The 12,333-nt window shown below is 49.5% G+C and overlaps 2 protein-coding genes across 3 annotated transcripts in view; one reads left to right on the forward strand and one right to left on the reverse strand.

Annotated features, from left to right (window-relative positions):
• The window catches only part of LYPD1 (LY6/PLAUR domain containing 1), a 32,404-nt gene extending 30,854 nt beyond the window's left edge, over positions 1 to 1,550 (forward strand). For both annotated transcript variants that reach the window (XM_016199496.2, XM_087819439.1), the window contains exon 3: positions 829 to 1,550. In XM_016199496.2, the coding sequence (XP_016054982.1) occupies positions 829 to 1,064 (236 nt within the window). In that variant the 3' untranslated portion in view covers positions 1,065 to 1,550. The remainder of the gene's footprint in view (positions 1 to 828) is intronic.
• The window catches only part of GPR39 (G protein-coupled receptor 39), a 170,482-nt gene continuing 159,519 nt past the window's right edge, over positions 1,371 to 12,333 (reverse strand). The window contains exon 2 of the mRNA XM_087819438.1: positions 1,371 to 1,991. Coding sequence (XP_087675564.1) covers positions 1,483 to 1,991 — 509 coding nt within the window. The 3' untranslated portion in view covers positions 1,371 to 1,482. The remainder of the gene's footprint in view (positions 1,992 to 12,333) is intronic.

Raw genomic sequence — 12,333 nt, forward strand, 5'->3', positions numbered from 1 at the left:
TGGCCATGGGGGCCTCCCTTGCAGGTAGTAAATGGTCTGGGACACCATAGCTCTCTGAAGAGTGCCTGGCATACAGGAAATCAAATAAGCTTAGCTGAATTGAGTAAACTTCCAGCTTTACAAAGTCGTATGATTACCAAAGACACCCCAATTTGATGGCTGTGCTGCAATTTGGACATGACACTTGTACTCCTTAAGATGGGCCCTCCAGTCCTTTCAGGAAGCTCCTTTATGTGCCCACACAGGCGTTAAGCACTACCTGGGCAAATGACCATATGATCTAAGAGCAATGCTTGCCTGAGAATAAAGCCGTTTTTGGACACACCATCAGCCAGACCACCCCTCACTTAACCCTGTGGATCCTCTCAACCTGAGAAAAATCAGGGCCCCTTCAGTAGGGTTTTTATTCAGAAAATTCCATGATTTAATAAAATACATAGTTGAGAGCCATCTCTGTGTCCCTCATAAAGTAATAATAGAAATTAGACCTAGACACACAGCTTGTGGTGGCATGAAATAGTTTGAACAAACAAAAGTAAAAAGCTGTATCTAGTACACAGTGAATTCTAACTTAAAAAAAAAGTGGACTTTGGTTTGACAGCTCTTTATTTGCTAGCATTGCGTCTCAAATAGTTTGACAGTTCTGTCAAAAGTGGTGAAATGATGAGTGCCTTCTTTACAGTGACCCTCATGTATTTTGGGAGGCTCAGTGAAACAAAGCACCTTCCTGCCCCGCCAAGCCTTTGGGCTGTGCGAGGAGGGATGACACGCTGGGATCAGAGCGCAGAGGGGCGCAGGCTAACCGACTCCCTTGGGTCTGTGTTGCAGGGATCATGTACCGCAAGTCCTGCGCGTCTTCGGCAGCCTGCCTCATCGCCTCGGCGGGGTACCAGTCCTTCTGCTCCCCAGGGAAACTGAACTCAGTGTGCATCAGTTGCTGTAACACCCCTCTGTGCAACGGGCCCCGGCCCAAGAAAAGGAGCAGCTCGGCCTCGGCCCTCCGGCCAGGGCTCCCCGCCACCATCCTGCTCCTCAAGTCGGCCCTGACCCTGGCGCGCTGCTGAGTGAGCCGCCCGCCCGCCTGTGTTGCCCTGACCCTCGCCCCCCGCTCCGTGAGATCTCTGGGTGTCCTTTGATTCTGGGTAGGGAGCCTGCGTTCTGTCTTTTAGTTCCTTTGCAAACAATGAAAGAGCTCAGTGTAAAACATTTCCGTAAGCTCTGAATAAATTCAGTCCGACTGAATTTTCAGTGTGTACTTAAGAGGAGGGAGGGGATGGATTGGAAGTTCCCACCTGTAACCAGAGTCGCGGCGGTGCAGCCAGCCCTCAAGGACACTGACGTGGGCGCCGGCCTTCCCCGGGGCCCCTAGCTTCCACGCCCGTCCCCGACGGGGTGCAGGTGGTTTTGTCACTGCTGTGTGTGGGGAATGTTGCCGTCATCGGGGGAGGGCTGGTTCGCACTCAAGGTTCTCTTACTTGACATTCACACTTCATGCTCCTGGAAACCGTTCTCCGCTGCAGAACCGGCTGGTTTTGTCTCCCCCTCGGGCTCTGGCGACTCGAGGCTCAGGTGCTGGGCCGCAGGCTCCGGCGTGGCTTCTGTGTGGCTCTGGAAAGTGCTTAGGAAAACCTTGGTCCTGGCAGAGGCGCCGCGCTGGGGAGCCGAGAGCAGCGGGCGCGCGGAGCGGGCGCTGGCACTGGCGCTGCCCGGGGCCCGCAGGCCCCGCAGGCGCCTCTCCTGGTTGGCGTGCTGCAGGCGCAGGCGGCAGAGCAGCACCTGCCAGAAGGCCGCGCGGAACTGCCGCGAGGACACGTTGTACAGCAGCGGGTTGATGACCGAGCTCAGGTAGAAGCAGGTGTCCGAGAAGGGCAGGAGGGTCATGTACGTCTGGAAGTAGGTCTTCGTCCAGTCGTACTTGGGCCTGGAGGCAGCCATGATCCGCCGCACCTGGTTAGGCATCCAGCAGACGGCCAAGGTCGCGACGATCAGCCCTGAGCGGGGGGGGAGACAAAAATCCAGCATGAGAACATCAGAAAAACCCACGGAATACTTACCCCACCCCACTCTGTGCTCCTTGGCCAGGAAATACCAATTTTTCAGTGTTGCATTTGACAGCTTTGCAAAAAAGTATTTAACACCGTTTCAGGGCTGGTGTAGTTGACTGTATTAAAGGCCATTAAATACTTTAGACACTTTATTTATACTGTTAATGCCTGTTCATTTTAAAAACTGTTTTCATTGTTGTTTATGTATCCAGAAAGAATTTTATGTAGTCCCGTTAATCTCGTTATGTCTGTTTTTTTTTAATAGATATATACATGTATACAGTATAGCCATATCAGATGAAACAACATTTGCATTTTAAAGACAGTCCCCATAAAGAAGACCCAGTGATATCTTCAAGACAAATGGAAATGGTAACAAAGAAGCCTATTTAGTGACACTGATCTTGCATTCAGTTTCTGGAGACTAGCCTGTCACTGAGAATGGTGTTTGTTTGTTTACATTCATTTACTAGGTTTGCAAACCTGTAATTATAATGCTCATATCTGCAACAGTGCTTCTATTTCTTATGTTTTTAAATAAGACAATTATCCAAGCAGAATGGAAACTTCAAGTTCAGCCAGTAGATGCTCATTGCCCGTGTGGCACTGAGCTGCAGTGTCAACAGCCCAGGAATGATCAGGCTCTAAAGACATCACCCAGTGGCCTCGCTGCAGAGCAAAAGCTGACTGCATGGGCGTATGTTTGCATGCCCACACATCTGCATTCCAGCTTAAACAATCATCACTATTTCTGTGACTTCTGACAGAAGAATATTCTATTAGGCCACAGACAACTGATATCACAAGTTTCATGAGCATGTATTGTACAGTGACACCCCCCCCCCAAAAAAAAAAAGAAAACCCAAGAGATGTCAGATCAGAAGTCAGCAGCGCATTTGCTCTCTTCTCTCAGGGAAGGCGGTGGGGTAGGGGAGTAGCCAAGGGACCAGAATGGAAGTGAGCAGAGCTGATAGCTTAAAGTTACGTTTTGGATTTCCAGAAATGCTTCATCCATATAAGGAAAAATCATCACATTTTCAACCCTCTAATTTTCTAGGAAACCACAGGGAAGCAGGTATTGGCAATGGTCCCTTCCTGCCTCTGATCGACGGTAAATATTAATAGATGCTTCAGGATAAACAGCCATGTTTATGGATCCAGGGCGTGTCCTCCTGCACGCACATACCTGGGCATCCCTTGGCCTATGGCAGAGTGACCCTAGGTGTGTTCTCTGGCACTGAAGTAACCCAGCTCCCCCACTAACAAACTGCCATAAATCCCAGTGTCGGCAAAGAGGGGCTCTAGGAACTCTGCTCCCCTGTTAATTTCCAAGGTTTCTCCTGTCAAATCTCAGCCCCAGCTTGAAATACAACCCAATTTGTTTATTCCTTTCCTTTGAATTTGCTACCCTGAGAACACTCAGTAAATCTAAAAATAAAGCAGGCAAAGTTACATGTTGATATGATGAAAAGGCAGAAAAGAGCACCTTAAGTCAAGAGTCTATTCTGAACCACCTAGTTACAGCTGCTGGCTAGGATCACAAATCAACATCTTTCTGATTTAAAAAATAAATACTTTCAGAGGAAACTGGGGACTTTTTTTTCACTGTTTTCAGAAGCATGGTGCTTCCAGCCACTGTGCTATTCCAAGTGTGTTCTTAAGTCACGTCTTGTTTTTATCTCAGGCAGCTCTGACGGAAAGGACCGCCTCTGAAGGTGCTGGGACACTCGCCACACCTGGGGGGCTATGTCCTCACAAAGTTTTAACTCTTTCTCTTCCCTGCCAGTGCATTTCAGAGGACAAGTCCGACCACCTTCAACCGAGGGCTGATTTCCTAGAATATGGGAACAGCACGGGGTTTGGATAAGCGCTACGCTGCACTGTAGGAGGTTGGACCCAGGTGGTAGGAATCTGGAAAGGCGCTGAGAACCACCTGCACTCGCCAGGCTTGAACACAGGCACAGCTTTTAGAGCCAGCGGAAGACAGTGAGTGAGAAAAGGTGGCAGGGCTGGGGCAGGTGGAGAGAAGTTATGAAAGTGCTCTCCTGGCCTGTGTTTGCTCCTGTTGTGTTCATCTCTTGTTTTTCTGTGACCTTCACCTGGCATCAGATGTCCTTGACTGACCATCCCATCAGAAGACGCAGAGTTCAGTGAAAAACCAGACCCCACATCCTGGTATGACACAAGGGGCAGGGGCCGATGGAGTTGTAGCCTGGTTTGTAGTTTTAGCCAGGACGGAATTCTTGCTCAGAAATCAGAATGAGCTTAAGGAGGTAAGTGAGAAATACCTTAGTCCAAACAAGTGGCAGAACATAGGGAACCAGGCCAGGGAAATCTTGGCTTTCTGGCTGTGGAAGGAGGTAGATATGACTCCAAATGCAAACATGGAGACCAAGAGAGAGAAGGAGCTGAGTTGGAAATGGACCAGGATTAAAGATTAGACATCGGACAGGTCTTGAGATATAACCAAGAATAATGCCAAATATTTAGTGAGTTTTCCTATGTACCCCTCACTTCTGATACCCTGGTAATATCAAAGTTATCTTCACTTTACAGATGAAGGTGAGTCTCAGATTAGCTGCCCATGTGCTATATCTAGGACACATGCTTGCCGAACTTCAAAATCCAAGAGAAGCACTTGTTTCTCAAATATCCAGTTTGAAAAATACATAAACACAAGCCATGATTCTACCATGGAAAGTACATGTAAAGCGGTACTGTCAACTAGAAACAACGTAAGCCTCATGTAATTTAAAAATTTCAAGTAGCCACATTCAAAAAGTAAAAAGAGACAGGGGAAATCAAGTTAGTATCAGCTTCTGTCATCTAGTATACCACCAATATATTCATTTCACATGCACTTTCAACATATAATCAACCCAGTGTTATTTATGAGATGTTTTATGTGTGTTTTTTTAATACCAAGTCTTTGAAACCCAGTGTGGCTTCTACCCTTACAGCACATTTCAATTAGGAGCAGCCACAGGTGGCTAGTGGCTATAGCACAGGCTAAAGGACTCCTTCATATCCCCTTCTCAAAATAGCAAGGCCCCCTATAGCCTCCTGGTCCCATTTCCCGCACTGCCCCCTTCCCAGCCACATACCCAGAGAGGCCTGCGAAACCAAGGAAGCCCCTATCCAGCCTGTATTTATCATCCTCAGATTCTGACAATACAGCTGAGGTCCAGTCCTGACCTTATTTCCGAGTACACATTCCCAGCCATGGCGTAGACACGTTTTATCCAGTCCTTTCACATAAAGCCTTCCACAGGAGGGGCCTACACATGGTCTAGAGCCTAGATGATAATGAACGCACACGTTTCTAGTTTTCATTCCTTGTTCTAAACCTTGCCTAGTCATTTTGTAGTAACAGAGATTGTGCCAAGTACCTGGCAAGGATGTTGGAATATACTTCCTCTGCCTCACCTAGAGGTGGGGAAATGGCTGGTATCTTTCCTCCTGGGCTTTGAAGGGTAATTTTGTTCTAGGAAAATGGAGCGTGAAGCATATAGGTACAGCCAGGATCATACGAGAGGTGTGTGCCCCTGGGCAATGTAACGGAGGTTAGCCTCTGCTGGGGGGAAGGAGACCAAACCAGCATCCTTGTGAAATTTGTCATTGTATAAGGGCAGGTAATTGCTCACTTTTACATTTGAAAAGAGAGTTCATTATTTTACATGACACATTGTTGAGAATAAACATCACATCCAAAGGTGTTTTTATTCTTGCTGTTGGCAACTGTTCCGGCTCCAGTCCCAGCTACTCTGTGGCTGAGACAAAGCTTGAAAGTGTTACTCAGGCCTTAATAGAGCATATTAAAGACTTGACTAAGTTTGCATGTGGCTGCAATCAATCTGGACTGTATATTACACTTGGAAAAATCTATAGCGCTTTGGTCTGTGTGATGTAATGTGCAGCCTGCAGTTAAATAACTTGAGTGAACCTGAATGAAGATCAGTGACCTGAACCCAGTCATGTAAAGTAGGTAAACAGTTTTAACTGAGTTATTGATAGATCTGTATTGTACTTCAGACAGCCTTGCACTCTGGCTTAAGAAATACCTTCATGTTTTATATTTTTTCACATAAAGTACTTCCATTTTTCCTCTCTGATCACTACACCAAAATGACAAGAGCCATTAGATGGTGACACAGATTTGTTCTCGGCAGAGCAAGGTTGTTTAAAAAACAAGTAATGCAGACGTGCAACAGCATCCCGTCCCGGGGCCTGACATTTGGGCAGCGGTCGAGCCAGCCTGCTCCGATTCGTTCTCAGAAGTGCAGTAAGCTGCCCGCCGGAGCCCCGTGGGCATTCCCACGCCTGACCGGGCTCCAACCTTTCAAATGAAGGCAGCTCTGAGTGTGCACCAAACCCCTCAGCACCATCAAGAGCGGGAAACGGAGGAGACCCCGCACAGCTCCCTTGTCCCACAGGTGTCGGAGCCGAGGCGAAGCGATTCACTTGGAACCTCAAGGTCGGGCAGGATGCTCCTGAACTTGCTGTCCTGCTCACAACACTGGTTCTACCCTGAATTGACAAACAGGCCTTATCACATTGAAGTGCAGTTTTTTTTCAGTTTTAGGCTCAAGCACTGACTGTTGACAGCATAGAAAGCAGTGAGAAGCAGGACCATTTCAGGCCTCAGTGAAACTCGCACATTTATTCTGTCTGGACTGTCTTCGAACCAGGTCCCTTGAGAACAGGCACATGACAGCTCAGGAGCGCAAGTGTCCCCCACCCCCACCCTTTATTGAAGTCTAGTCAAAGGGAGCTGAAGAATGTTCAGAAAGCAAAATATGACCACAGGTCATGACTTGGTGACCGAACCTACAAGGACTATCCATCCATCTACCTGCCCATTCATCCGTCTGTCTGTCCATCCATCCATGTATCTTATATAAGCACTTGCTAGAAAAGAGTACTTAGCTGGAACTAAGCAGAAACCATCTGGACGTTTGATCTTTCCCCAAGCAAAGATATTTTGTGTGATTTAAAGATCTGCTTTTCTACCTGGTGTTGGAGTCCCATTTTACTGAAGCATTCAAGCCTTGGGGGTGCCAAGAGGGTGCTGAGCATGCTTTAGGGTTCCTGTGATAAGTACAGTTTCTCCATCTTCTTCCTGTCCCAGTATTCTAACTTCTCTTTAATCCTGGCCATAGTGAGCAAGAGTTAGACACTAACCCCCAGGGCAAGTTCTCTGGACTTTGTAAATTCACTCAGCAAATATTTTTTGGTTCGCTGGAATCTATCACAGACCCTGTTCTAGGCACTGATGATAAAAAGCAGGGGAGGACGGGCCAGCTGCAGCCTGGTGACTGCTTGCAAAGGTTCACGGGAGCAGTCTGGACAGAGCTAATGGCAGCAATGAGAAGGGCTCGCTGACCTTCACACAGGGTGGGACACTCAGAAAAATTAAAGGAGAGGAAGAAGTAGCCTGGAAAACAGCAGCCAAAGACACGCCATGAGCAAGGGATGGAGGAGTGCTACGACGGCTTAGCTTCTGAGTGCTGCGAGGCTCAGCTCGACCAGAGCAAAGGGGTGGGAGCAAAGGAGGTGGGAAAGGAGGGCGGTTAGAGAAGGCTCCATCAGGTTTTGTGGACAATAAATGAACCTGCATGCAGTAGGGTAAGCAGCATCTGCTTGTCAAGTGACATTTAAATAGCAATTGCCAGTAAAAAGTCAGCATATGGTCAGTTGAATTAAGAGCCATGAAGAGACAAGTCCATCCAATAAAAGGTTTTCGCACTTTCTCGATTTATATTTTTGGTGTCTGCCAATCTGCTTCTGCCAGCCAGCTGAGACATGGATCTCACTGACTTCGTCCAACATGAGGACCCCACATCAGCACCGACCTTGATTTAGTCGCTAACATCAAAGACAGTGGTTCTCAAAGCAGGGTTCCTGGAACCGTAGCATCAGCCTCATCTAGGAACCTGTTAGAAATGCATGTCAGGCCCCAACCCAGACGTACTGAAAAGGCATCCTGAGCTGCGGCCCTGCAGCCTGGGCTTCACAACTCGCTGGTCAACTCTGATACTCAAATCTGAGAACCCCTTGACTAAATGAGGTAGAGCCCAAAGCCGTGGGCGTTTTGGAGGCCCTGTTGCTGTCAGGTGCTTGTTTTGAAAGCATCACATCGAGTGTCTGCAGTCTGAGGGGACAGTAAGAACCGCTCCCTCTAGTTCCTCTCGATGACAACCACCCGGCCAGCCCTCCCTGGTCCTGCCTCCCACCTTTCTCTCCTCTGTCCCTCTGCTCCCTCCCTTCCCCCTTCTCCCTATTTCTTGCCTTTCCCCACTGTTTCTTCTTTTTGTTTTGAATCCTCACCTGAGGATATTCTTTCTATTGCTTTTCAGAGAGAGTGGAAGGGAGAGAGAAGGAGAGAAACCGATGTGAGAGACACATCGATTGGTTGCCTCCTGCACGTGCCCTGACAGCGCCCGGGCTCGAACCTGCAACCCTGCAACCAAGGTATGTGCCCTTGACCAGAATCGAACCCAGGACCCTTCAGCCCGAGGGCCGATGCTCTAACCACCGAACAAAACCAGCAGGGCTCTTCTTTCTTTACATGCTTCTCCAGTTGGTAAACCAGTGGCTTCTTTTTTCTCTGCTTTTATCCCTGTCTCCCATCTTTTCCCAAGATCACCATAAACCAAGCCATATTCAGCCCTTGCCTATGATGCCAGCACACGCCTCTCCCTTTCTATTAATTTCTTGGGTGACTTTGAGAAGGTGTCTGCATCAGCCACAGGCAAGTTCCTTAACAGTGAACAGGTGGCTGCCTGGGACGTGGTCACCACTCATTGCTGAGTTTGCCCAAGGAAAGCATAGAGGCTCTGAAGCCACACAGACAGGAGGTGAGGGGCATGGGCATTGGCTCTGCCCTGGAAGCCATCTCAGTGCCCTCTGGCCCTACCAGGGCTGGCCCGGACACCTTGCGGTCACCTTCCCCGTGACCCATCAGCTTAGTGACCGCCATTGAAACTGATCTGCCTTATTGCCCTCTTTCCTACTGAGAAGTTTTCTATAGAAGAAGATAGAAGGACTGCTGGGATTTGGTTTTCAGAGAAGGGCGCAGGCCACAGCTTTAAAATGATGTAAAGGCCACAGGTGGCTGCTTCTGTCCAAGAAGACAGATGGTTTGATGTCCTGTCCTTGCCTCAGCTATTTGATGGAGCCCAGGAAAGGGCTCTCCACTGTGGCCACAGCCACCACGTGGAGGCCAGAGACCCGGATTCCAAATGGCCTGCGATTTGCTCTGCATTCCATCCCTCTCTCTGCTCTGCAAGCTTCAGTATAAGAAAAACTATAAACTGCTACAATGACATATATTTCTAAAACAAGTTCCCCTGTCTGGGAGCCGTAGGATAGCCACGTGCACTCAAAGTAAGCAGCAGGTAGGGTTGCCGTCGTAGTTTAGTGCCTGTGTTCCTCAACAGCTGCATGGTAAATGATTAATGGAACCGTTAAATAAATATTTTTCTGTGTGTATCTTCATTGTACACACTCGTGTGGGGCTTCCTATGTAAACAGTCTTCTAAACCTACTGCTAGTCACGTCCCCATGTGTGATGCAGCTTCAGAAGCCCGTAGCTGTTCCTCAGCACGACAGGGGAAGCCAAATGCTTCTCCCTCGGAGCACACAGCACAGGAGTGGGTGGGTGGTGGTCACGAGGGCCACGGCACCCCCACGCCTGCAGGGAAGCTGTGGACCGTGTGATGGCTGGGCCACCCATCCAGTGGATCAACTCAGACCCCCCCAGCACTGGCCAGGACACTAATAAACACTGACGAATGCTAAGAGGCTGCAGTTTCTAATAGAATTTAGTTCCCTGCAAATGGGAGACAGGGAAAACCCCAGAATGGTAGCACTGAAAAGGCCTCAGAGAGAAATCTGGTGAGCCAGCAGAATCCCCAGAGAAGCCGGAGAGGTGCCCAAATTCAAACAGCCCGGGAGTCCCAGCACAGGGCCTCCCATGTGGGGGTGTTTGCACTGGTCATGAGCTCCCCTCAGAGCTCAGTATCACCTGGGGGCCCTCAGGCCAAGCACACGCAGCCGCGGCCACACGGGCATCTCCAGAGCGTGCGACAGGAAACATGCTGCAGATCTTGCTCCTGCCTCTCTTTCCCAAGGTCCCTGCTTGTGCTCCCTCTGCGGGACTCGGGGCCCTCGGAGCACCAGCGCTGAGCGCCTGTGACTGGGGCAGGCCAGGCCCGGCCGGGGCAAGCAGCCAGGTCTTGTCTCTGTTCCCCAGGCCTCTGGGCTGACGCCTCTGCCTAGACCATGTCTTCCCATCCTCTGCTCTCTCCTCTGTCCCTCCTTCCCTGCTCCTCTCACCCCAACTGCCAAGCACCCTGCAGCTCTTACTCCACAGGTCTCTGCTTAGTCACTGCCTCCAGGAAACCTTCCTTGTCCCCAGAGGCTACATCCAGTTCCCTCCCATGAGTTCGCCAGCACCTTCACCCCTGTCATCTTAACACTACAGTGTGAACTAGACCACAAACTCCACGAAGGCGGACCTCATCTTCACTGTTGTATTCTTAGCACAAGACAGAAAATCTTTACATGTAATAAACATGGGTAGGAGGGAGGGGCAGAGGGTGTTGGAGGTCCTAGGTGAGGAGCTGGGTAGGAGGGCATTTAATATTCATGCATTCACCTAACACATACAGAATCCATTCAAAGCCAGCTTCCCTGATCAGAGGGGTCAGTACTAACCCTCCTGACGCAGGGCCTTGGCCTGGATCATTGCTGTTCCCCATCCCGAGGGGAAGAGAAGAGAGTGGAAATTGAAAGAAGGGATCACTTTCTCATTCAAGCAAGAACTGCTAGCACCCCCAGGCCCAAGGAACCCAAGAGCGCCCAAGAACAACTGATCTAGACAGGGGTGAGGAGTCTCGGGGTCTAAAAGTGCCTTCAGAGGCCACAAACTTGAGTCTCCCACCCCTCCGTGCAACACCAGGCCCCAAATTCTCCTTTTCCTGTTTCTCTCCAAAATGGCCTCATGGAGTACAGAGAGAGTACACGTGAGTGTCAGCAAGAGAAACAGAAAAGCCACATTCACCAAAGAGACGTGGGAAGAAACTCACATGTCCCAAAATAAGTCCCCTCAGAGGCCCTCTAAACCAGTTCCCCATGAAGATGCTACAAGTCTTTGTCAGAGAAGCTACAGGCCAAGCCCCAAAGCATATGGGTTGGGGTCTGCTGCCCAAGGGGAAACTTACAATGAAATGAGAGAAAGCACATAGAATAGCATCTGCTAAAGGTGGTAAGAGAGCATTTCTACACGGTAAGCTGTGTGGCCTCAGGAGACTGAAATCTTGCTATTGTCACTCTAACTTGCCATTTGGACACAAGTTGGTTGTAGAGGGAGAGACACTGGGGCAAGCAGAACATGACTGTGGCCTGCTGGACTCCCCTCCTGCTCTACTTCCTATCACAGATTTTCCCATAACGTATTCCTTGGCCCCTCTGGCTTCACCCACTCTAGGCCACTTATCTACCAAGGGATGATCAACTTCACTCTCTAAAGCTCACGGTCCCACTGGTAAAATGGAGATGACAAGAACTGCTGGGGTTATTAAATGAGATAATAGATGTAAAGTGCTAAGTACAGTGCCTGCTGCCAGGTTAGGGCTCACGGTTATGACCATCAGCCCCTCCATGATCATCTCGACCTCCACCATCATCGCCACCACCTCCATCGCCTCCTCCCCACCAACATCCTCACTGCCACCAAGTCAGCTCCCAGAGGTCAGGGATCTAGGGGATGCCTGACTATAACCAGAGGGTGTCGGACATCCACCAATCCTAAATTCACAGCTAAGGCCCAGAGAGATTCTGTGGCTTTACCAGGATTATCCTGCTAATCAATAGCTGAGAGAGGACCAGAATTTAAATCTGGTTTCCAAGCCACTGTTCTTGCCCCTACCTGGAAATGGGGCTCCCACCACTCTACCCTCAGGCCCTGACTTATTTATCCACCCCCCCAACACACACCTGGGTATGTGGGGGTTAAAGAAGCCAGAAAAGCAAGAGGTGGAGGTTGTATAAAAGGAGGCAATTGACAGAAGGCAGGATTGCAAGAAGGAAAAATGTCCAGTCCCAGGAAGACAGACTCCTCGAGCCCCTCCCCAACTCCCTGTCCTCACACAATTCCTCTCCAGGGGCAATGGCAAGGGGCACAACCGCCTGATCGTCTGGTCAATTAGACTAAGAAGGCCATCATTCCCAATGACCCCAATCCTTGACCCTTTCTCTTCCTCACCCCGCCCTCGGGCACACACCC

This window comes from Miniopterus natalensis, chromosome 8 (assembly GCF_054644295.1).
Source record: "Miniopterus natalensis isolate mMinNat1 chromosome 8, mMinNat1.hap1, whole genome shotgun sequence".
NCBI classification, from domain to species: Eukaryota; Metazoa; Chordata; class Mammalia; order Chiroptera; family Miniopteridae; genus Miniopterus; species Miniopterus natalensis.